The sequence below is a fragment of the Salvia splendens genome, chromosome 6 (assembly GCF_004379255.2).
Source record: "Salvia splendens isolate huo1 chromosome 6, SspV2, whole genome shotgun sequence".
NCBI classification, from domain to species: domain Eukaryota; kingdom Viridiplantae; phylum Streptophyta; class Magnoliopsida; order Lamiales; family Lamiaceae; genus Salvia; species Salvia splendens.
Genome location: NC_056037.1, coordinates 22,452,662 through 22,477,189, shown reverse-complemented (window position 1 = coordinate 22,477,189; position 24,528 = coordinate 22,452,662). Strand labels below are relative to the sequence as shown.

Genomic DNA, 24,528 nt, shown 5'->3' with positions numbered 1-24,528 from the left:
ACCATAATGGAACAAGGTAGCCGCGGGCAAAGGTATTTCCCGTGGAGTATTTGGTCCGAGTCGTCCACCACCTCAAAATCCGCCCCTTCCTCCACAAAAAACCATATCTTCCCGTTGGAGTTTGCTGCCTTAAAATTTCACCGGATTTGGGGCCGTGAGTGGTTCCATGATTGCAAGACAATTAATTTTGTAAGATACAATTAGTCTTTTAAGGACGTTTTGGGTTGACGCATTCGCGATCCTCCTAACGTTCCAAAACATGAAGTTAATTGATATGATTAACAAGAGGGGGACGTACCCGGTGGGTGTGAAGGCCCGCCTTGGAATGCAATGATTTGTAGATCATTTCCTTTTTGGCATGGTTCGGCTTCCATGAGATTGGGGTTCGCCTCGTCCACCTCCTCAAAATGGGCCGTGTTCATTTCCCAAACTTCATGTTCGCCATCACCGTGGTCAACGAAAGTTTCATCGGCCATGAGGGAGTAGTACCGGTTGGAACTCATGAGGCTTTCCCTCTCTTTTGCTTCGGCCTTCTCAAGATCAAAGTGTCGATACAACCCGCTCAATCTCCCTCGTTCCCCGGCCAAGGAGGTCCCTTCGTGGCCATCCTTGAGTTTCCCTAGCATGGCCATTCCCGCCCTCGTTCTAGTGAGGATGCTCTACCGAGCGAGTCTCTCGGTTGATTGCGGATTTGGGGCCCGTACCGGTCCTTTTTGTTGTGATAGGGAACCATCTCCGAGCCATGTTCACCCGGCATGTCCCCCATGAAGTCCGGGCCTAGCCCTCCCGGACCATTGCCTCCTCTAGCCTTCGAACTCATACTTGGCTGACTTTCCTTGGCTTTGTTCTTCCCTTGTTGTTGCCATTTCGTATTGGATTCATTTTGTCTCGGTTCCATCCACTGTGGTGCTCTTGGTTCCTCGTTCCCCTTGTTGTGGCTGTTTCGGTGGGGCTACATTATAGTTCCGTTTTGGTGGACGCTCCGACGGCTTTGCCGCATAACATACCTCACTCCTATGCCCCACGTGTTTACATTCTCCTCAATACGGTGGAATTTTATCCCATTTTACTTGCTGCACCACTTCCCGTCCACATATGTCCAAGATGATCTCCTCGGGGGGTGGCCGTGTAATGTCGATTTCGATGCATATTCGAGTGAAGGAGAGGCGAGATTTGTTGGCCGTTGCTCGATCAATCTGAATTGGCGTGCCAAGCAGCTTTCCTATGGCGAAAAGGGCTGATTGATCAAAGAGATGTATGGGGAGACCGATAAGGTTGCACCAAATTGCCGCAATGGGTGATTCACAATATGCATCAAATTCGGGCGACCATTTGAAAACTCTCATCGGGTGACGATCAATAAGCCAAACCGGCGTGCCTTTTGGGCAACTTAAGAGCCGAGCATAATCCGCAATGTCCTCGAATTGCACAAGAATGTGTTTAGCATTAATGTATTTCCAAGTAAAGCCACAACGAAATTTAATTTTTTTGAGAGCCTTTTGAATTTGGTGCGAAGCCGGAATAGAGTGTGAAAATTTACCTACGATGGTGTGCCCAAGGTTTGTCGCTAGCCTTTGTATTTCAGCCCCGGAGAAGTAGATTAAAGGGACTCCATTGGAAATCGATGCAAATCCGATGTTTTGGATGTTCTCCGAGTCGAAGGCTTGCGGGCCATCGGGGTTAGGTGCGCCTCGGACCATGTCGGCCATGGAGATCGGCTTGCTCCCGTGTTTCGCGACCCCCTCCTTCCCTTGGACCTTGTTGTTGTTCATCGGGTTCATGTGACGCTTCTCTGTCGCCATGGCTTGGGGGCCTTCCGTGTCCTCGCAATGCATTTCACCACTCTTGTCACCTTCAGCCATTGGTTCGTCGGTGTAACAAGGCGCCTCCAACGCACCCTTCGGGGGTTGATTACTAGAAGATGTCGCGGATGATCCCCCGGGGGCCGACGTGTCTCGGATGCTATGTCCCTTCGGCTGGGCTCTCGGCCAGGCCGGGGCCGAGCCCGCCTGTGGCGCGCCGGCCTCGAAATTCGCTCCGAGCTTCCTAGTACGTCCCGGAATTAGGGGCGAGAAATCCGCTAGAGGTGACCGGGAAGGCCGACATGGTCTCGAGTGCCGCTACTATCATTGTGGATGGATTCATTATTGAGGTGGCATCTTCCGGTGGGTTTCCGGCAAGGAGAGGCTGCGCCGTCCATGTGTCCAACCGTTCCGCCGAGTCCAAGGAGGCCACTTGCAAGATTGAACTCTTTTTTTGGCTGCATTATTAGGGAAGAGTGTAGTGCATCATGTAACAACCTGGAAGAGTAGGTGACAAAGGCACTTTCACAAAGCATGTTTGGTCCTTTAGCCATTTCGGGTAAGTTGACTCTAGCACACTCCAAAGCACTTTTGGCTTCACTTGATTCATCAAGATCCGAGGGGACTGCGACGGATTCTTTGGTCGTACCTTCTCCAACGGTCATCAAGTCGCCACCGGTGTGAGGGCCGGTCGGCGAAGCCCCGGCGGCTACGGCGCTGTCCTCTAGGGCCAGATTTTCCGTTTTACGTTCTCCTTTGCAGTCGAGGATATTTTCATCATTCTCACGGCCATCCTTCTCCGTGTCATGGCCGGGGCTCTCCGAGAATATGGCCGCTTTGCACCGTGGTGACTCAGAGCCGGGGCTGGAGTCATTGCCGAACGAGAGATTTTTCCGGAGCTGTTTGTCTTCCGGGAGAGGGGAAGGGACAAAGCGCTTCCGGCCATTCCCTTTTGACGGCGGGCCTGGCGTGTTCATCCTTGTTTTGCATCTATTCTTCGCCGCCTTCAACTTTGTGGCTTTGGTCGTCTGTTTGGGAGTGGTTCATCGGGCGACCGGAATACCATTAGGTGGTCCGAATGGTTCGAGCTTCCTCGTCCCCAATATCGGGGTCCGGTGGAGGAGGGTCCGGCATATCTAGGCCAAGGAGCGGGGGTAGGGGGTGGAAAGAGGGAGGGTTGGCCGACGCTAGCGTTCACCGTGTGGCCTTGGGGTGAAGGGCGTCCGACGGGATTGTGGATGGTGGAGTGAGGGTGGCGGGGTTAAGTGGTGGGGGTGAGATTCCGGCGGGACAATGCGGTAGGGTGGGGGATTGTTAGAGAGAAGGAGGAGCTTTTCTATCAAGATACTTTGAATTCCCGGCTTTCCTTGGCTAGAACATGGAGAACTTTTGGTGGTTCGAAGGGCTCTAAACATGCAAAACAGAAATGATAATCAACAAAGGGAGAACATCTTCCACACAAGGTGTTTGGTCCAAGGTAAACTTTGCATAATGATTATTGATGGTGGTAGTTGTGCAAATGTTGCAAGTTCTGAAATGGTGGAAAAGTTGAGCTTAACAACGGAAAAACATCCTAATCCGTACAAGATACAATGGCTTAATGAATGTGGAGAAATTCGAGTGACTAAGCGAGTTCTAATTTCGTTTTCAATTGGCAATTATAAAGATGATGTTCTTTGTGATGTTGTGCCAATGCATGCAAGTCACATTCTTTTGGGGAGTTTGATCGTAGGGTGACTTATGATGGATTTCACAACCACTACACCTTCAAGCACAACAACAAGTCTATTATGCTTGTCTCATTGACACCTCAACAAGTTCAAGAGGACCAACAGAAATTGTCACAATCAAGGAGAGCTCGTGAGGTTGAGAGAAATAAAAGTGAGGGCATTGAAAAAGAGTCGAGAGAAATAAAAGTTGATGAATTGCATGGATCTGTTGTGTTTAGTAAGATCGATTTGAAAAGTGGTTATCCTCAAATTCGAATTAGAGAAGGAGACGAATGGAAAACAGCCTTTAAAACAAAATTTGGTCTATATGAGTGGTTAGTAATGCCTTTTGGTTTAACTAATGCACCAAGTACTTTCATGAGAATGATGCACCATGTTTTGAGAAAATTCATTGGAAAATTTGTGGTTGTTTATTTTGATGATATTCTTGTCTATAACAAAAATGTGGATGAACATCTTAACCATGTGCGTGCAGTTTTGGATACCTTACGAAAAGAATCATTGTATGCAAATCTCAAAAAGTGTTCTTTTTGCATGGATAAAGTTGTTTTTCTGGGTTTTGTTATAAGTGCTAATGGGATTGAAAATGGAAAAGGAGAAGGTGAAAGCTATTTTAGAATGGCCAATTCCTTAAAATGTAGCACAAGTTAGAAGTTTTCGTGGTCTTGCAAGTTTTTATAGGAGGTTTGTCAAGGATTTTAGTACAATTGCTGCACCTTTGAATGAAATTGTGAAAAAGGATGTTTGTTTTTATTGGGGAGAAAAACAAGAGCACGCTTTTAATCTCCTTAAAGAAAAACTTACAACTGCACCAATTCTTTCTTTGCCTAACTTTGGTAACACGTTTGAGCTTGAATGTGATGCATCTGAAGTAGGCATAAGGAGCTGTTTTGTTGCAGGATGGAAAGCCAATCGCTTACTTTAACGAAAAGTTGAAAGGAGCTCAATTGAACTATCCGTATGACAAGGAGTTATATCCTTTGGTTAGAGCTTTGGAAACATGGCAGCATTACTTGTGGCCTAGAGAGTTTGTAATTCATACGGATCATGAATCTCTCAAGTACTTGAAAGGTCAAGGTAAGCTTAGCAAGAGACATGTTAAGTGGGTGGAATTCATTGAATCATTTCCCTATGTAATCAAATACAAAAAGGGTAAAGAAAACATTGTGCCTGATGCATTGTCTCGGAGGTACATTTTCATCACTACTTTGAGTTCTAAGTTGCTTGGTTTTGAGTTGATTAAGGAAATGTATGATAATGACCCGGACTTTTCTTCTATCTATTTAGCTTGTGAGCATGCTGCATTTGACAAGTTCTATAGGCATGATGGCTATTTGTTTAGAGAAAATAAATTGTGCATTCCTAAAGGTTCTATGAGTGAATTGCTTGTGCGTGAAGCTCATGGTGGTGGTTTAATGGGGCATTTTGGAGTCCATTAGACAATGGATGGTTTGCATGAACATTTTTTTAGCCTAAAATGCGTGTGGATGTTGAAAGAATTTGTAAAAGATGAATAACTTGCATGCAAGCCAAGTCTAAATCACACCCACATGGTTTGTACAAACCGTTACAAATTCCTAGTGCACCTTGGGAAGATATTTCAATGGACTTTGTTATTGGTTTGCCAAGAACAAAAGGAGGTACAGATTCAGTTTTTGTGGTTGTTGATAGGATTTCAAAAAAGGCACATTTTATTCTATGTCACAAAACTGATGATGCATCTCATATTGCTCATTTCTTCTTTAAAGAAATTGTCCGTCTGCATGGTGTTCCTAGATCAATTGTGAGTGATCGAGATGCTAAATTTGTGAGTCATTTTTAGTGTGTTGTGGAATAAGTTGGGAACTAAGCTCTTGTTTTCTACTACTTGTCATCCACAAACTGATGGACAAACTGAAGTAGTTAATAGGACTTTGTCTCAATTACTACGAACTTTAGTTAAAAAGAACTTGAAAAGTTGGGAGGAATACTTACCTTTTGCTGAATTTGCTTATAATCGAAGTGTTCATTCTGCTACTAACTTTTCGCCATTTTAAGTTGTGTATGGTTTTAATCCATTGAGTCCACTAGATTTGATTCCAATACCTATTGAAGAACGTGCAAGTCTTGATGGAAAGCTAAGGCTGAAATGGTGAAAAGATTGCATGAAAGGGTAAGACTAACATTGAAAAGAGGACAGAACAATATGCAAAGCATGCCAACAAGGGTCGGAAACAAGTCATCTTTGAGCTGGGAGATTGGGTTTGGTTGCATGTGAGAAAGGAGAGATTTCCTTCGAAAAGAAAGTTCAAGTTGCAGCCAAGAGGAGATCGACCATTCCAAGTGATTGCAAAAGTCAATGATAATGCTTACAAACTAGACTTACCTGGTGAGTTTAATGTAAGTGCTGCTTTCAATGTTTCGATTTATCTCCTTATGTTGGTGAATTAGATTCGAGGACGAATCCTCTTGAAGAAGAAGGGAATGATGGAGACACACCCAAGCTGATCTACAAGGACAAGAAGATGGATCCATTGATCATTCAAAGTGGGCCAATTACAAGAGCTAGAGCTAAGAAGATAAAGGAGTCCATGTTGCTTTTAGTTGCTGAAATAAAAACCCAATTCCAAGACCATTCTACATTGGGCCAAGTGGTGAATATTATTCAAGTTAGTGGGCAGCAAGGCATGAAGTTTGGAGGCACTACATATCACATTTTGGAGATTCAAATTGATGATACATGATGCATTTTCGTCCAAGTTGGAGTAGTCAAAATGAAGGGTCTTTTTTAGTTACATTTTATGTTAAATAAGTGACTTTAGATGTCCTAGAGTTACACCAAAGGTTTAGGAGTTACTTTTCTTTTATTATGAGTCATTTTAAGTGTCTTAAGTTGTACTAATGATGTGAGACTTTCAAGAGTCCATTCTAGCCTATAAATAGGCTTGTAAGCATGTCATTTGAACACACCATTGATCAAAAACGAAAACGAAAATAGACTTTGTCTTGTGAGTTTTTTTTTTTTTTTTTTTTTTTTTTTTTTTTTTTTTTTTTAATCAAACACCTTTACGGTGGAGGGTTCGTGGGTCCCTCATCCCTATATTTCAAAATGAGGTAATTACAAAGCGCGGCCACACCCGAAGGTGGTGTGCCAAGACAAAAACCAAGAGTAGTATGCGGTCCGATCCCACAAGGGTCGGACCTCATCATACTCCCGACAAAATTACAAGAAGCAAGTGAAAACAATTCTAGTCCCCGTCCCTTCCTAGGGTACGAACATGTGAAAGGCCCATTTGATCCATGCGGACGAGGTCCGCAAGCTCTCTCGGCACCGAGTCTTGTTGCATTTGTTGGCCTCTATCTCTCCCTAGTCCCATTCTCGCAAGGAAATCCGCCGCCTTGTTTCCCTCCCGGTGAATGAAGGTGGCACGGAATTTAAGTTGGCGCTTAAGAAGGATCAGATGCGCCATGGCTTCCCGGGCTAGCGCCGGTCCCCATCCTGCCCCATTAATCAATTTGATAGCTTGTTCAGCGTCTGATTCGATCCAAATAGGGAGGCCAAAATCCTTGGCGATGTTCAGCCCGTGGATCATTGCCAACAATTCCGCCTCCAGAGCCGAATGTGCTTCAAAAGGAATGCAAAAGGCCACAAGCATTTTACCCGAGAAATCGCGAATGACTCCTCCCCCTCCTGCTTTGTTGATCGCTTCATTGAAGGAACCATCCGTATTCACTTTAATCCAAGGGGGGTCCGGTGGCTCCCATTTGATCGCCATGGCGAGAGGCAACGCCCGAATGGCTTCCGCTTGTTGAGGGATGTTAATTCCAAGTTTAACTCCTCGCCAGTGCTTCGGCTTCAGGCACCCGTTTACCATAGAATTCCGGATGTACATGTGGACCTGCCATATTACATTGTGGGGTTTAAATCTTGTATCTTGGTGTCGGCTCCTATTCCTCTCCGACCAGATGAACCATAGGATGAGGTAGGGCATGGCTCGGCTAAGGTGCTTCCTATTCGGCTGATTGCATCTTTGCATCCAAACTTCAATTCTCGTTGGGATTGTGTCATTGATTGAAAGGCGGGGGGATGTACCTTCAAACCATTCATCAAATTCTCTCCATACTCTACGGGCTCCGAATCCCTGAATGAAGAGGTGCTGGAGGGACTCAATGTTCGGTCGAATTGGGCAGCATTGGCACTTAGAGGCTAGCTCAATCTCCCGCCATTGAAGTTTTGTGTCAACCGGCACCCGATTGGAGAGAAGCCTCCAGATAAAGATGGCTATTGAGTTGGTGAGTCCCGCCTTCCAAACATCCCCCAAACCTTGGATGATCGGGTTTCGCCCTCGGAGTGTGTCCCATGTCGAAGCCACCGTGAATTCCCCATGCTTAGAGAGATTCCACCTAAGGATATCCTGTTCGTCATGGAGGATCGGTGTATTAATGATGCCATCGATAACATGCTGAGGAAGGCCGGCCTGATTGTGAAGGAGTTGGAGCTTGGGCACATCCCAAACACCATTTGTAATGAACTCCGACACCCGGGTGGTTTGTCTTCCCCTATCATCTAGGCTAATTTCCCTCAGAGGACTATTACCAAACCAAATGTCATCCCAGAAGTAGATGTCCCCTTGTCCCACTAGCCATCTCATGTGCGGTTGCGCGAGGGGCCAGGCTCTTGAGAGCCTTCTCCACGTAGGGCTACTCCTGCTCGGCAGTCTCAAGGTGAGCGGTGTGGAGTTGGTGCAATATTTTGCCATCATGTATCTTGCCCAAAGGGAGTTTTGCTCCCGAAAGCGCCACCAAAGTTTGATATTGAAGGCGCGGAGGACCTCCTTAGTTTTTCGGATCCCAAGGCCTCCTTCTTCAGTGGGGCGGCACATTTGTTCCCATCCAATCCAATGGGTCCGCTTCTTCTCATTCGTAGACCCCCAAAAGAATCGGGCCATTTGTTGATCAAGTTGCTTTAGGGTACCGGTCGTGGGCTCGACAGCTTGGAAGATGTGCAAGGGGATCGCTTCAAGAGTGCTCTTAATCAACGTGAGCCTTCCTCCAAAAGAGAGATGACGGTGTGCCCATCCTGAAATCCTTCTTGCAATCTTTTCCCGTAGGAAGAGGAACATGTCCGTGCGCTTGACTCCACGGTAGATAGGGACACCGAGGTAGAGAAAAGGAAAGGCCCCTCTAGAGAAGCCTCCTTCCGCCTGGATCAAGTTTGCCCAATGCTCATGGTTTTCGGCGATATAGAAATTACTCTTGGCAAGGCTGACTTGTTGGCCGGAGACTCTTTCATACTTCTCGAGACAAGCTCTTAGCCGGCGCATAGGCATTGCCGCTGCTTGAGTGAAGATAATTATGTCGTCCGCATAGGCTAGATGGCTGATCTCCATGCATCTCCGGGAGGCTTTGAACGTCATGTCCTTTTGGCCAAGGATGAGCTTATCTAAGGCTCGGGACAGGTATTCCGCAGCGATCACGAACAGAGCAGGGGAGATCGGGTCTCCTTGTCGAAGTCCTCGAGTTGATCTAAAGAAGCCCGAGGGTGCCCCGTTAACAAGAACCGAGAACCAGCAATAGCCAATACACCTCTCCATAAGTGAAATCCATGGATCCGGGAATCCCATACGGCGTAAAACTTTGAAGAGGAAGGGCCATTGGACCCTATCATAGGCTTTAGCCATGTCAATCTTAACAGCCACATTAGGCGCTGGAGAGCATCTCGCAAGCTCATGGAACATTTCTTGAGCCAGTAGAGCGTTGTCATTAAGGAGCCGGCCTTTGACAAACCCACTTTGGTTTGGGGAGATGACCTGTGGAAGGAAGGGGGAGAGGCGAGAGGTGAGTACCTTGGTAATGATCTTGTTTAAAACATTGCAAAGACTAATGGGTCGGTAGTCGGTCCATGACTCTGGCGAGGCCTTCTTTGGGATAAGGACAATGCTTGTGGCCGTGATGCTCCTTGGCAGGAAGGCCCCTCTGAAGAACTGCCTTCTTTGTCTTGTGAGTTGAATTATCTTTGTAGAGTTTTTCACTTGTTTGGAACTTATCAAGATACTTTACATTGAATGCCAAGTCATGTATAGATAAAATCATACCTCAATGTATTTAATAGTAAAAAGGGACATAAGTAGAAGAAGAAACTATGGAAAGCATTACACCTCTTATCTATGATTCCGACGTCGCTCCAGTCAACTCCAGTTCACTGAAGAGATCCTATTGAATTACAAGTGTATCTATTTTCTGGGATGAAATAACTGCATCAATTCCCTTTCTGGCAGCCGCCTCCTTGTCATCAGCAATGGTGTCAGCCTCAGCTTTGGTCTCAAGGTCATCTGATGCTTGGTCCTCTTCCTTAGGTGGTGGAACGAAAAATGGTATTTTACCCCTTTGCCAATCGTGGAGGATCATCTTCGCAGCAGTCATATAATCAGGTTCACCTCCCTTTAGAAGTTTACCAGTCAACTTGCATAGCTGAATGAGGAACTCATTTTCATCCTCCCATTCTTTTATCCTATAAGCTCTGAATAGATGCTCCTTTTTGACACGTTTCAAAACTTCACCAATATGCTCAGCAGCATCCTCCAAATTTGTCACACGTACCACACCCTTTCAGACGATATCAGTCTCAGAGTCACTACTCTGATAAACAACTCCAGGGCAATCAATCCGAAAGATTCTCTTTGTGAGAGTTATGTATTGCCATACTTTCGTCTCCCCAGGAATCGGCACAACTTTACAAACATTCTTTGTACGCAAAGTGTTGATAACTGATGACTTTCCAACATTTGGATATCCAACAAATCCGACAGACATAGCTTGCTTGTCACTTTTAAGACGGGAGAATTGTCTTAATACAGCCAGAAGAGAACCCTTTCCAAATGACTTGTTTACGGTTGCTTGAAAAGCCAGTGTAGGGTATTCCGTAGACAGTACCCGAAGCCATCCTTTGGTTGCCCAGGCAGGAACCAAATCACACTTATTTAGTAGAAGAACCATGTGCTTATGCTTGCAATTTGCCTTCAAATGCTTCTCTAAATGGTAGCACCGTATACCTTGTGGGTCCCTGGCATCTAATACCTGAACAACCACATCCGAAGAATCAATCCCTTTGTAGAGCTCTCCCCATATACGCTTACTTTGACCTTTCTCAAACATTGTGTGGCGAACGAGATCCCTGAACCCATCTTCATCCCCTTCAGTGGAAGTACTAGCACCATGTTTCTCTCCAAATTCATCTTGAGAACCATCAGCCCTCTTGACTAATGATTCAAAATCAGATGCCAGAAGTTTGGGCTTCTTCCTCTTCGTCTTAGGTCCAAAAGTATCACTAAAAGGTTGTGTCAAGGAGATGGACTCTTGCTTGCTTTTGATGGTCGTTCAAGAGGGACATGGGTAGCTTCCTTTCCTTCAAAAGGACATTATAGCTACTTGAAAGACGGGTCTGAAGCTCCTCACGGAAGTATTCAAGCTCTTTCTGATTTACAACACGTGTGTTGCCGAACCAGCGACGATCAGGCATAATCCGAGTAGACGGCAATTCCTTCGACTGGAGGCCATGCTTGAGGATTTTTCCGCCAGCGTTGCGGACGGGGCGCGAGTTGTACATCTTGAGCCGCCGCACTATGGCGGCGCTCCGTCCATTGCTACAAGATTTGCCTTTGTTGTTATCTCGATTTACATCGAGCGAGTGCTTCGGATTCCAGGAAACATTGACGGACCTCTCCTTCTTTACAGGCAGCTGCGACGTCTTGCTATGTAGCGACGGATCCAAGTTGGAGAATGTGAACGGAAAGTATTTCTCAGATTGCAATGAAGCTTCGGCGTCTAAATTAGGATCGAGCTCTGCAGAAGCTGCGCGGTTATGGCAGCCTCGGAAACTATGGTCTCCAAGCCGCGGTAGCTTACAAATTAATGTAGGAAATTAAATGTGAATGTGAAAATTATTAAGGTTATATAATAGGAGGGATGTATAAGTAGCATATGTGTATAAATAGTTTTGTTTATATATTTATTTACCCACCAAAAAGAAGAAAGTTATACGTAAAAAAAAAAGAAAAAGAAAAAAAAGAGATAAGTGCACCGCTCTAGAGAGAGATGCTCCTCCTTCTCTCTAGCAATCTCACCTCCGTTTGATAATCCGGCCCTCCCCACCCAAGGGATTCCTTCTCCCGCCGTCTCCCAACACCTCTCGTCGTCAACCTCCACCCCGGTGCGTCATCCCTATCTCTCGCGAGACCAGCCATCCGTGTCCGCCTCTCGGCCGGCCATGCCGGATCCTACCTCGAGCCCCATCCCGGCCCCGCCACATCCCGACACGGCAAGTACTATCCCGGACCAGCTCATGGTCTTCCACTCCAATGATGCCTCAAACCCGAAGCTTTCGGCCAAAGATCTGAAAATGAAGAGTAAGAAGAGCCGGGTTAGCGCGAGAAAGAGCACACCTGCTCCCCCCACCAAAGGTCATGGTCGGAAAAGGTTCGTGCCTTCACCACTCCCGGAGGACAAGCAACTTCGGAAGAAACTCACCTTCGGATCGGATGATAGCCCCGTCATTGAGGCCGCCGATATGAGCTCCGACCATGACAATCCAAGTTGTAAGTCACTCTCGTTCCCATCTTGTCCCAATGACGGCTTGGAAGCAAAAGGGCCGGAAAACCACCATTTGGCCCACACTCCTCCGGAAGGAGACCACATGGAGCCGATGGCCCTTGCGATCTTGCCGGCAGGTGCACCGGACCCTCCCTCCGACCAAGGTCCCGCCGTGTATGAGACGAACGTTGGGGAAGGTGACGCCATGCTCACTTGCGTATCCCAAGAGGGTGGGGCTGAACCTTGTGCTCCAAAAAGTACCTTGGAGAGTGGGTTAGTCAACTTACCCGAAATGTGCATAGAACCAAAATACCTTTCCGAAAGCGCCTTTGTCCCTTACCAACAAGAGAAACCATGTGAAGACTCGTGCCACCCCCTCCCAATGCAGCAAATGAAGCCAAAAAGGAATGATATCTTGCAAGTACTCTCTTTGGAGGCAGCGGAAATCCTTGATTCCGCGGCGGCACAACCCCTCCTCGCCGGCCCGCCGCCGGAAACCGCCCTCCGGTCGATGGAAACCCCGCTCCTCCTTGAATACCAAAAAGAGATCACTCCCCCTAACCCCTTACTTGCTGATGGCCCCACCCTCTCCGATTTCCCTCCACTTGAGCGAGGGAGAACTAGGAAAATCCGGGACAACTTTGAAAACGGCGCGTCGGGTGATGGGGTGAGGCCGGCTTGGCCGAAAGAAAAGATGGAATCCAACTCCGTGCGAGCCACGATGGCTCTCGTGGCCCCGACCATGACCCCGACAAGCTCCGAACGGCCCAACGCCACCTTGGGGACCCCTTGGGACAAATTTACCCCAATGAATGTAGATGGTTTGGCCGTAGGACCTCAAGGGGATGGCTCAAGTGGAAACCACACCCCCAACGAGATCATTAGGCCGATGAATCACACTCAAGGGCGAGAAAGCGGGGCGGCCGAGAAGGTACCCATCAAGCCGATTTCCATGGCCGACATGGTTCGAGGGTCCCCGAACCCCGAAGGTCCGCAAGCCTTCCTCCCAGAGAACATCCATAACATTGGGTTTGCCACCACATCTAACGGCATCCCGGCCATCTACTTCTCCGGGGCGGAGATTCAAAAGTTGGCTACAAACCTAGGTCACGCCATCGTCGGTAAGTTCTCCCACTCAATTCCGTCATCACATCAAATTCAAAAGGCCTTGGATAACATTAAATTCAGTCGGGGTTTCACTTGGAAATTTATTAATGCAAAACATGTTTTTCTGCAATTTGAGGATATGGCGGACTATGCACGGCTCCTTAGTGGCCCTAAAGGTACTCCGGTGTGGTTCATCGACCGACATCCGATGAGAGTCTTTAAATGGACACCCGATTTTGAGGCGTATTGTGAATCCCCAATCGCGACGATTTGGTGCAATTTAATTGGCCTCCCAATTCATCTCTTTGATCAATCGGCCCTTTTTGCCATCGGAAAGCTCCTAGGGACACCTATTCAAGTGGATCATGCCACGGCCAACAAGTCACGACTTTCGTTCGCCTGCATTTGTGTTGAGATCGACATCACCAAACCACCCCCCGAAGAGATCATCTTAGATATTTGTGGCCGAGAAATGGTTCAACAGGTGAAATGGGACAAGATCCCATCCTATTGCCGGGAATGCAAACACGTGGGCCACAAAAGTGACGTGTGCTATGCGGCGGGTAGAGGGGAACGGCCCCCCAAACGTAACTACAACATAGCCCCTCCGAAACAGCCACAACAAGGGGACCGTCAAGCCGGGAAAGTAAGTGAGGGTGCAAGGCATGATGGGAACTCGGAATGGATACAACAAGGGAAGAACAAGACAAAGGTACACCAACAACAGCTTAACCCGAACGCAAATGCGCACAATGGCCCGAATTGGTCGGGGCCGGACATCATGGGGGAAATGCAAAATGAAGGGGGCATGGAGCTAGTCATCCACCCTATTGAGGAGGATCATAGCGCTCATCGTTGCGCTAAACACACTAGAGATCCGATTGCTATTCCCTCCTCTTCCGGAGGCGGCCGAGGAGGCTCACCGAAGGGAGCAAATAAGGGAAGGTACCGTGCGCCCTCGGCATCGGGTACTCGAGAGAAATCGAAAGGCTCTTTCCTCCCGTTTAATATCGATCGGGCTGACTCACAAACGGTGGAAAACCACATGAGCACCAATCGGTACTACTCCCTCATGGCTCGGGAAAACTTTGTGGAAAATGAGCTTGAGGACATGGGTGTGTGGGAAGCATACAATCCCCCCAACGGAGTTGATGTTGGAAACGCCCCTAGACCCCCAAATTTGCCGAAGGTTGATGGGGATGAGTTCGAGGATTGCGATACCATTGAGGTGGAGCGGACTCCGAGCAAAAATGCCGAGGATACCACCATGTCAATCACGGAGGGTGATACATGCTACACTCCGCAAGACCATCATCAACTTACCAAATTCCAAGGAGGGCTTTCACACCCACCGGGTACGAACCTCCAGTGTTAACTATGTCTTTCAATCTCATGTTTTGGAACGTTAGGGGGATCGCGAATGTGCCCACCCAAAACGTTTTAAAAAGATTAATTAAGTCTCATAATATTAATTTTCTTGCATTAATGGAACCACTAACGGCTCCCGACCCGGAGAAGTTCTCCAAGACCTTGGGGCTCGTCTTCCAAGGATCAAATCTGAATGGAAAGATATGGGTGTTTGCTGAAGAAGGCACAAGATTCTGTGCTGAATGCGACACGGATCAAGTTCTTCATGGCCGGGTCGAGTCCCCTCGCCTTGTGGGACACATTGGCATTTCAGCGGTTTATGCTAAATGCACAAGGGGCGAAAGGATCCATCTGTGGGACAAAATAAGGGAAATTGCACTGGCTACTGAAGGCTCGCCTTGGATCATTGGGGGAGACTTCAACACCATTCTTTCGACGGGCGATAGAGTTGGTAGTGACACTAACCGACAAGCTGAAATGGTGGACTTTGCGGAGGCTATTGAAGATTGCAGAGTTCTTGATCCGGGGTTCGATGGCTCGGAATTTACATGGGCCAAGAATGGCCTTTTCGAAAGGCTCGATAGAGTGTTAGTGAGAGAACCTTGGGCACAATGCTTTGAAGCGACTAGAGTAAAAAACTTACCTCGGGTTTCATCGGACCATGGCCCCGTGTTGGTCCGGTGCAGAACCCCACGTACCCACACTGAGGGCAGGCCATTCTGCTTTCAAAATATGTGGGTTAGGCACGATGGTTTTGCGGATTTGGTTCGGGGTGACTGGAGCCAACCGACCGGGGCTGGAGGACTTCTCAATCTTCAGATTAAGCTTGGCCGAGCTAAGAAAACCCTTAAGGAGTGGAATAAGGCTGTCTTCGGAAACATTCATGACAACCTTAGGGAAATGGAGGAAAAAATAGCGATGGCCCAAGCAGAATTTGAGGAGAGGCCTTCCCCGGATAACAAGGCAGAAGTTAACCGTAGCATTGCCATGTATATCCGTCTTCTCAAGATGGAGGAGGACTTTTGGAGACAAAAGGCGACCCTTAGATGGCTTGCGGAGGGCGACAAGAACACCAAATTTTATCAAAGCTGGGTCAAACAAAAGAGATTAAGGATGCGCATCCACAAGATCAATGTGGGGGGGAGAGAACTCATGGAGGAATTGGAGATCAGGAACTCTGCCGTGGAATTCTTCCAAAACCTCCTTGCCCCGTGACCCCTCTCACTCCTGGAGCCGGATTTGGGCTTGATTCAGCGCCTCTCACCTTCTCCTGAAGTGGAAGCCCTACCGAATCCACCAGGCGCAGAGGAAGTGAAAAAAGCCGTATTTGACATCTCCGGAGATAGCGCCCCTGGACCGGATGGTTTCACAGCCACCTTCTATTAATCTTGCTGGGATACGGTCGGTATTGATGTTGTGGCCGCTATCCACCAATTTTTCGAGGGAGCCTACCTACCCCGAAGCATCACGGCCACGAGTATCGTACTCATTCCGAAGAAGCTTGGCCCAGACTCGTGGAGTGATTATCGCCCCATTAGCTTGTGCAATGTTTCAAACAAGATCATCACCAAAATCCTCACAAGGAGATTATCTCCCCTCCTCCCTCAGGTTATTGCGCCAAATCAGAGTGGGTTTGTGAAAGGCCGGCTGCTTAATAATAACGTCCTCTTGGCGCAAGAGATGTTCCATGAACTTCCGAGGAGCGCGCCGGCCCCCAATGTTGCGGTCAAGATTGATATGGCTAAAGCTTACGACAGAGTCTAGTGGCCCCTATTGATCAAGGTCATGGACTGAATGGGCTTCCCCGCCAGATGGATCTCCATGATTGAGAGGTGTGTGGGCTCATGCTGGTTTTCGGTCTTAATTAATGGAGTTCCATCCGGGTTCTTCAAGTCATCTCGCGGCCTTAGACAAGGTGACCCAATATCACCCTCCTTATTTGTGATTGCTGCGGATTACCTCTCAAGGTCTCTGGATAAACTCATTCTGGGAAAGAAGGAGATGATCTTTAAAGCCTCTCGGGGATGCATGGAGATTAGTCACCTCGCCTATGCCGACGATACTGTAATCTTCACCCAAGCGGCAGAAGTCCCTCTGAGGCAGCTCAGAGCTTGTCTTGATGAATACGCGGGAATCTCCAGACAGCAGATCAATCTTGCAAAGAGTAACTTCTACATTGCTGAAAAACATGAGAGGTGTGCCGGCCTAATCCAGGCCGAAGGGGGATTCACTCGAGGTACCTTCCCTTTCCTATATCTCGGGGTCCCTATTTATCGAGGTGTAAAGCGTACATATATGTTTATGTTCCTTCGGGAAAAGCTTGCCGCGAGGGTCACAGGGTGGGCTCACCGCCACCTCTCATTTGGAGGGAGACTCACCCTCATCAAGAGTACGCTCGAAGCGGTGCCACTCCACATCTTCCAAGCCATCGAGCCAACCTCCGGGGCGCTCAAACAATTGGATCAGCAGATGGCTCGGTTCTTCTGGGGATCGACAAGTGAGAGGAAAAAAACACACTGGATCAGTTGGGATCAGATCTGCCTCCCGACGTCCGAAGGAGGGCTCGGAGTTCGAAAAACCAAAGAAGTACTCCGAGCCTTTAGCATTAAGTTATGGTGGAGATTCCGAGAGCAAAGCTCACTCTGGGCTAGATATATGATGATAAAATATTGCAAGAAGGTCTCCCGCCTTGCGGCCAACCCCTCCGGGCATAACAGCCCAACTTGGAAAAGACTCATGCGCACAAGACATCAGGCGAACCCTCACATTCGATGGGTGGTGGGTAAAGGGGAAATCTACTTTTGGGATGACATTTGGGTGGGTGATTCTACTCTTCGGTCCCTTACTTTTGATGATAGAGAGGCAACCACACTTCCCGGGTCGAAGAATTCCTCAGGGATGGCGAGTGGAATGAAGCCAAGCTCCAAAAACTCCATTACCAGGCCGGGCTACCACAACAGGTTATATCTCATATCCTCGACACCCCGGTCATTGCAGGGGAGCCAGACACGCCGAGGTGGTCCCTTTCTAGCCTCGGAGAACTTACGCTAGCAACAACATGGGACACTATCCGCACACATAGACCGAGGATACAAGGGCTCGAAGACATTTGGAGGGCTGGCCTAACCAACTCTATTGCAATCTTCAACTGGCGCCTTCTGTCGAATCGAATCCCGGTTGATACTAAACTCCAATAGAGGAAGATCGACTGGGCCTCAAAATGCCAATGCTGCCCAAGGAATCCGGGCACCGAATCCCTTCAGCACCTCTTCATCCAAGGTCGGGGAGCAACTAGTGTGTGGCGGGAATTCGACGGGTGGTTCGGGGGATCGGCACCTCCCCTACGGATTAACGACACCATTCCAGATCGGCTTGAGACCTGGTCGCATCGGATGTAACAACAAGACCCGAAACACCTTTGCCGAGTAACGCCATACCTCATCCTGTGGTTCCTTTGGGCGGAGCGAAACAGAAGCCCGCATGAGCAACTCCAATTCAAACCGTACAATGTGGTGTGGCAAGTTCAGATGTACATTTACAATAACATGACTAACGGGATCATTAAACCGAAGCACTGGAAGGGACTGCAAATGGGCATGAGTATTCCGAGCCACCCTGCCTCAAGACGGCCGAGACCACTGGTGACGTCTGTTAAGTGGCACCCCCCTGAAGGCCCGTGGATTAAAGTCAATACGGACGGGGCATACACTGGGGCACCGGACAGAGCGGGAGGGGGAGGAGTGGTACGCGACTGGTCCGGAAAGTTGCTCGCGGCCTTCTCAACCCCCCTTGACGCACACTCAGCCCTAGAGGCCGAATTGATGGCTGCTCATCATGGACTTGAGCTTGCGAGGGTACATGAGCAACCTATTTGGATCGAGACGGACTCAGAACAAGCCGCCAAACTCCTCAATGGCTTTACGTGGGGACCGGCACATCTCCGCCGGGTCATGGCGCGAATTTTCCTCTTCAAGCGCCGGTACACCATGCGCGCTTCCTTTATCCCCCGGGAGCGGAATCAAGCGGCGGACCTGCTCACTAAGATGGGCCTTGGCCAGCAATGCTTCCTCAGGTTCTCCGCCCAAACAGCCCCAAGACCCCTAAAGGACATCATTCGAATGGAAGAAATGGGAATACCCAACATTCGAGTTCGGTCGGAAGAACACGAGTAGCACAGTTGCCGAGGAAGGAAGGAGTGTTTTATCTTTTGATTTTGTTCATTTGTAGCTTGTCTTTTGGAAGGGAGTATGATGAGGTCCGGGTTGTGGGATCCGGACCGCTTTCTACTCCTAATCTTTGTGTTGGCACACCACTTTTGGGTGTGGCCAGGATCTGTATTCAACCTCTTTTGAAATATAGGGATGAGGGATCCAGGAACCCTCCACCGTAAAGGTGTTTGATTAAAAAAAAAAAAAGTTCTTGTGGCGTTCAATCATACAGAGGTTCTTGGCTGATCATATAGCCAACGGGTCGAGGTTTTCCAAGCTCTGTAAGTGGATCAAACCAGATTATCATTCAAGGGAGTCCGCTGCCAAACCTTATACGTGGGGTTCTTGGATCAATATATCCAACGGGTCCTTCGTCGTATCCCAATCTATATCATTGGATGACGCGAAAGTCAAACTTCCCGAAATGGATGAAACAACAAATCCACCTTACGAAAGTCACTTGGTGCCTTGCCACTCTGGGCCATCACGTGTTGCTGCCCCCAATGCAGCCGTTGCGTCCTCAAAACAACAAAAAATGAACCCCAATTTGTTGCTAGTCACGTGAAAGTGCTTTGGTGCCTTTCCGCATTGAGAGATCACGTGATCCCATAGCCGTTGAGGCTCCAATGCAGCCAAAAGAGGTCGAGATCATCCACCTAGCCGCCTTGGACTCGGCGGAGATGCTAGACGCAATGGCCGCGCAACCCCTTCTAATCGTCGGGCCGCCAGAATTCGAAGCCATGGCTGCCGAGCCATACACCACCCAACGGCCGAGACTCGAACCAGCAAAGCCTTCAAGTGTGGTAACATACACCCCCTCCTACGAGGAATTCCCTCCTCTTAAAAAAGGAAGGACGCTAAAACTTCGAGATACCTTCGAAACCGGAGAGTCACACCCGGGGAACGATCAAACCGAAGCAAGGCTGAAGTGGGGCAACCGACCGCAACATAACGGCAACACAAGCGGCTCCCCTCTCTCTGCCGAGGGTGACTCAAGCACGAATGCGGCCAACCCCATTGTAGTCAAAGGAAAGGATGCAGACTCGAGAGCCTCGAGCCAGCCGATGGACACGATAGACCCAACCCGGAAGGCCGCACCACAGGGCTCGACGAACGCTAACCAACAAGGGGGGGTTGAGCCACCCTCGGGACTTTCCAACAGGCCGAAATCGATGGCGGACATGCTTAAAGGCACTCCCGACCCCAATGACCCTCAAGTCTTCGAGCCGGAGAAGATTCAAAACATTGGATTTGCCTCCTTGTCCAATGGCATCCCGGCCATCTACTTCTCCGGAGCAGAAACTTAAAAGCTTGCCGAAAGCATGGGGCACGCCATCGTGGGTAAGTTCTCTCATTCTATCCCAGCGGGCCATCAAATTCTAAAAGCTCTTGATAACCTTAAATTCTGGTGTGGTTTCAATTGGAAATACATTAACATGAAGTTTTTGGGATGGATGAAGGCGAGTACGGTGAAGCGGCCCCACCCTAACAATATCCCGAGCAATTTGGAAATGTCCTCCTCCTTGAAGATGCTTGCAACGAGAAGGACAAGGACTTGATGATGGTCTCCAAAGGGCGGACTTCCCCCCGCTCGGGTAAGATCTCTCCAAATTAATCATGTCAGCTAATTTTTTGTTTTGGAACGTTAGGGGGATCGTGAAAACGTCCTCCCGTAACGTTATCAAAAGACTAATTGCACTTCACAATATTTCTTTCATGGCAATAATGGAGCCGTTCACCCAACCAAACCCAGAATTCTACTCTACCCTCCTGCGGCTCGGTTTCAGAGGGGCTAATCTCTCAAGCAAAATATGGATCTTCACCAAAGAAGGGACGTCGTTTGAAATAATAAACGATGCAGATCAGTTGCTTCAAGGCCGGTACACATCTCCAGACTTTAGTCAACCGTTCGAGATCACGGCGGTGTATGCAAAATGCACAAGGGCAGATCGCTACCCCCTATGGGATCAGGTCCGCGAGCTAGCCGAGACTCTTCACGGGCGGCCCTGGCTAATCGGGGGGGGGGGGGGGACTTTAACACAATCATCAACCCCCAAGATCGGGTCGGAAGTGACTCAAATAGGCAAGCGGAAATGATGGATTTTTCCTAGGTAATCGAAGATTGTGGTCTTTTGGACCTCGGGTTCGACGGCTCCCCCTACACTTGGGCAAAGAACGGACTTTTTGAAAGATTGGATAGGGTCTTTGTGAATGAGCAATAGACAACCGTCTTCAAAGCCTCGAGAGTCACGAACCTTCCACGGGTAGCTTCAGACCATGGACCAGTCCTTATGCGGTGCAAAACAACTCAACATGCGGCTCCGGGTAGCACCTTCCGTTTCCAAAATATGTGGATTAGACACGAGAAGTTCAAAGAGATTGTGAAACAAAATTGGGACGAGCCAACGGATGCCAGGGGACTTCTCAACTTTCAGATTAAACTAGCTCTCAGCTAAAGAAAAAGCTCAAGGAATGGAACAAGGATGTGTTCGGCAACCTTCACATAAGGCCGAAATGAAGGTGATCTCGGCCCAAGAGGCCTTTGAGGATGATCCATCGCCGCACAATAGGTCCAACATCAACAGGTGTGTCGCTCAATACATCCTTCTTCTTAAGATGGAAGAGGATCTTTGGAGGCAGAAGGCTGCAGTTCGATGGTTAAAGGAGGGGGATAGAAACACCAAGTTCTACCAAAGCTGGGTCAAGCCAAAAAGGGCGAGGCTCCGGGTGCATGGCATACAGGTTGGAGACCGATTCATCTCAGAGGAGACGGAGATGAGGGAATAGGCCGTTAGCTTCTTCCAAGGGCTCCTGGCCCCGCCGATACCCGAACTTGTCGAACCACATCTGAACCTCCTCCAAGCCCTCCCAGCATCAACGAAGTGGGAGAGTTTAGTGGCCCCTCCGGATGAGGAAGAGGTAAGAAGAGCGGCCTGGAACATCTCGACAGATAGTACCCCGGGTCCAGATGGCTTCACAGCCACCTTTTACCACAACTGTTGGGACATTATTGGAAAGGATGTGGTCGAAGCAGTTGCACAATTTTTCAGAGGGGCTTATTTTCCACGTAGCATCACTTCAACGATGATTATCTTGCTGCCCGAAAAAGACAACCCGACATCATGGTCGGACTTTAGGCCCATTAGCCTCTGCAACGTGTCAAACAAGATCATCACGAAAAGTGGGTTTCCCTGAACCAAAGTGTGTTTGTTAAGGGGCGATTACTCAATGATAATGTCCTTCTGGCGCAGGAAATGTTCCATGAGGTTTATAGAAACAAGCCCTCTCCGAATGTGGCCTTGAAGCTTGACATGGCAAAAGCCTACGACCGGGTCCAATGGGTGTTTCTGATCAAGGTGCTCCGGAGTATGGGATTCCCGGACAGTTGGATAAGCATGGTAGAAAGGTGCGTAGGCTCTTGCTGGTTCTCGATCTTAGTTAATGGAACCCCTTCGGTATTCTTCAAATCAACCCGAGGATTGCGACAGGGTGACCCCATCTCTCCGGCACTTTTTGTTATTGCCGCGGATTATCTCTCTCGGACGCTGGACAAACTCATCCTCGGCAAAAGGACATGGTTTATAAGTCTACCCGGGGGTGTACCGAGGTCAGCCATCTGTCCTACGCGGATGACATTATCATCTTCACTCAAGCCGCACCGGAATCCATCCGACGGCTCAGAGAATGCCTCACCATGTACTTAGATGTTTCAGGTCAGCAAATCAACCTCTGAAAAAGTAATTTCTATATTGCGGAAAAACAACGATGAATGGGCGATAAGTATAGAGACGGAGGGGGGTTTCTCCAAAGGGACCTTCCCTTTCCTCTATTTGTGAGTACCTATCTACAAAGGGGCGAACCAGACAGATATGTTCCTCTTCTTACGAGGGAAAATCGCAAGGAGAATCAATGGATGGGCTCATCGGCACCTCTCCTTCGGAGGACGCCTCACCCTGATCAAGATCATGTTAGAGGCCATCCCTATCCATGTCTTCCAAGCCATCGAAACTACCAAGGGGGCGCTCCAAACGCTTGAACAACAGTTAGCAAGGTTCTTCTAGGGGTCCGTAGAGGGGAAGAAAAAAATGCATTGGATTGGATGGGAACAAGTTTTTCTCACCACGGCCGAAGGAGGCCTCGGTATTAGGCGTTTTGAGGACGATCTAAAGGCCTTCAATGCCAAATTGTGGTGGAGGTTCAGAGAGCAAAACTCCCTATGGGCAACGCACATGTACGCCAAATATTGTTCGAAGAAATCTCCGTTGGCCTCGGCCGTCTCGGGCCGTAATAGCCCCACTTGGAGACGGCTTGCAACGGCTTGGCCCCTAACACAGCCGAACATGAGAATCAAATACAAAAAGGGAAAACAAAATTGCTCTCCCTTCTCTCTAACTTCCCTCTCTAAACTTTGTGGTCGACGATAACCTAGGCGGTCTCCCCGTCAACGAACCTCCCGAGGGGGCGCGCGGTCTCCCGGCCAAGGCAACAATCTTTCAGCCGGTGGTGACATGTGGTGGCTCCCGATAGCATTGTGAAATCCGGAGGTGAGCGACCGGAGGGGGAGGGCACGACCTTGTCACAAACGAGGCAGCCCATATACCCGCCGGAGTGGACCTTCCCATTGATTGCACGGCCAAAATCAAAGAGGGTGGGCACGCCTTACCCGGAGAAAGCTCACCGAGCTCTCAAACGTGCCGGCCTTGAATTAGGTTCGGGGGTGAGTTGGGCTAAGAAGAAGATGGTATTTGAAATGGCGGATAATCTTCTCACCGAGCTCCATGGTGAGGAGAAGGGGTCGCCGGAAACAGAGCACTCCCTCATTGAGGTCTCTAGCTCAACGAAACAAGGGAATGCCCCGGAGTACGACATGGCTGGACAAATGGCGAAACAAGGGAATGCCCCGGCGTGCGACATGGCTGGACCCGATTGCGAGGAGGTAGCCGGAACTTCTCCGGCGCCGGCTGGCCGGAATAATGGTGAATCACACATGGGGATGGAGTTGGCCAACCATTTGGTGAAAGATGGTACAAATCCTCATGTGAATCCTAAGGGAGATGGGGTGGCATGCTTGGATGTGGCTGCATGTGATTCACAAAAAAAGGAAAGGCCAAAAGCTACTTTGCATGGGGAAGGAAATGTTGGCCCATTCTTGGTAAATGACATTTTGAATTCAAATTCAACCCCATGTGATACACACCCTCTCCCCCTCCCTCTAGTCAATGGTGAACGTCAAGGGGGTCGGTCCCCTAGTGCTTCCCCGCCGGAATCCTCGCCGGAAAAGCTGGTGGTGCCGCCGGCGGGAGCTTGGAAGGCGGCGAAAGAATCCCTCTCTCGTGTGGGGGTGGGGTCGGCGGAAGGAGCACCAGCCACGCCAAGTTTCCACAAAGCCGAGCCAATCTCTTTGGACGCCACCAAGATCAAAGCCTTGGGGATAGCCGGCTGTTTTGAAGTTACACCATCCCTCTCCTTTTCAGACTTAGAAACGGATTACCTCTCAGAGAAACTAGGGCTAGCCGTCGTTGGAAAATTCTCCCATTCGCTCCCAACTACTTACCAAATACAAAAGAGCCTAGGAGGTTTGGGGCTAGTTGGCTCTTTTAGTTGGAAACACTTGAATGCGAAGCATGTTTTAATCCAATTCCAAAAGATGGCCGATTATGTTAAGGTGTTAAATGGACCTAATGGGAGCCTGATTTGGTATGTTGAGGGTCACCCGATGAGGGTATTCAAGTGGGTGCCGGACTT

General features: G+C 48.8%; 2 protein-coding genes and 1 pseudogene across 2 annotated transcripts; 1 reads left to right on the top strand and 2 right to left on the bottom strand.

Annotated features, from left to right (window-relative positions):
• Window positions 1–6,606: 6,606 nt before the first annotated feature.
• On the bottom strand, window positions 6,607–7,796 carry LOC121807656. The gene is made up of 2 exons (XM_042207936.1): window positions 7,173–7,796; window positions 6,607–7,010 (listed from the first exon to the last, which is right to left on the bottom strand). Exons 1-2 carry the CDS (start codon window positions 7,546–7,548, stop codon window positions 6,760–6,762), a joined length of 627 nt encoding a protein of 208 aa, XP_042063870.1. The 5' UTR covers window positions 7,549–7,796; the 3' UTR covers window positions 6,607–6,759.
• Window positions 7,797–9,695: 1,899 nt separating this feature from the next.
• LOC121808977 lies at window positions 9,696–11,432 on the bottom strand (annotated as a pseudogene).
• Window positions 11,433–14,692: 3,260 nt separating this feature from the next.
• LOC121808976 lies at window positions 14,693–15,790 on the top strand. The gene has a single exon (XM_042209531.1). It carries the CDS (start codon window positions 14,693–14,695, stop codon window positions 15,788–15,790), a length of 1,098 nt encoding a protein of 365 aa, XP_042065465.1.
• Window positions 15,791–24,528: the final 8,738 nt, after the last annotated feature.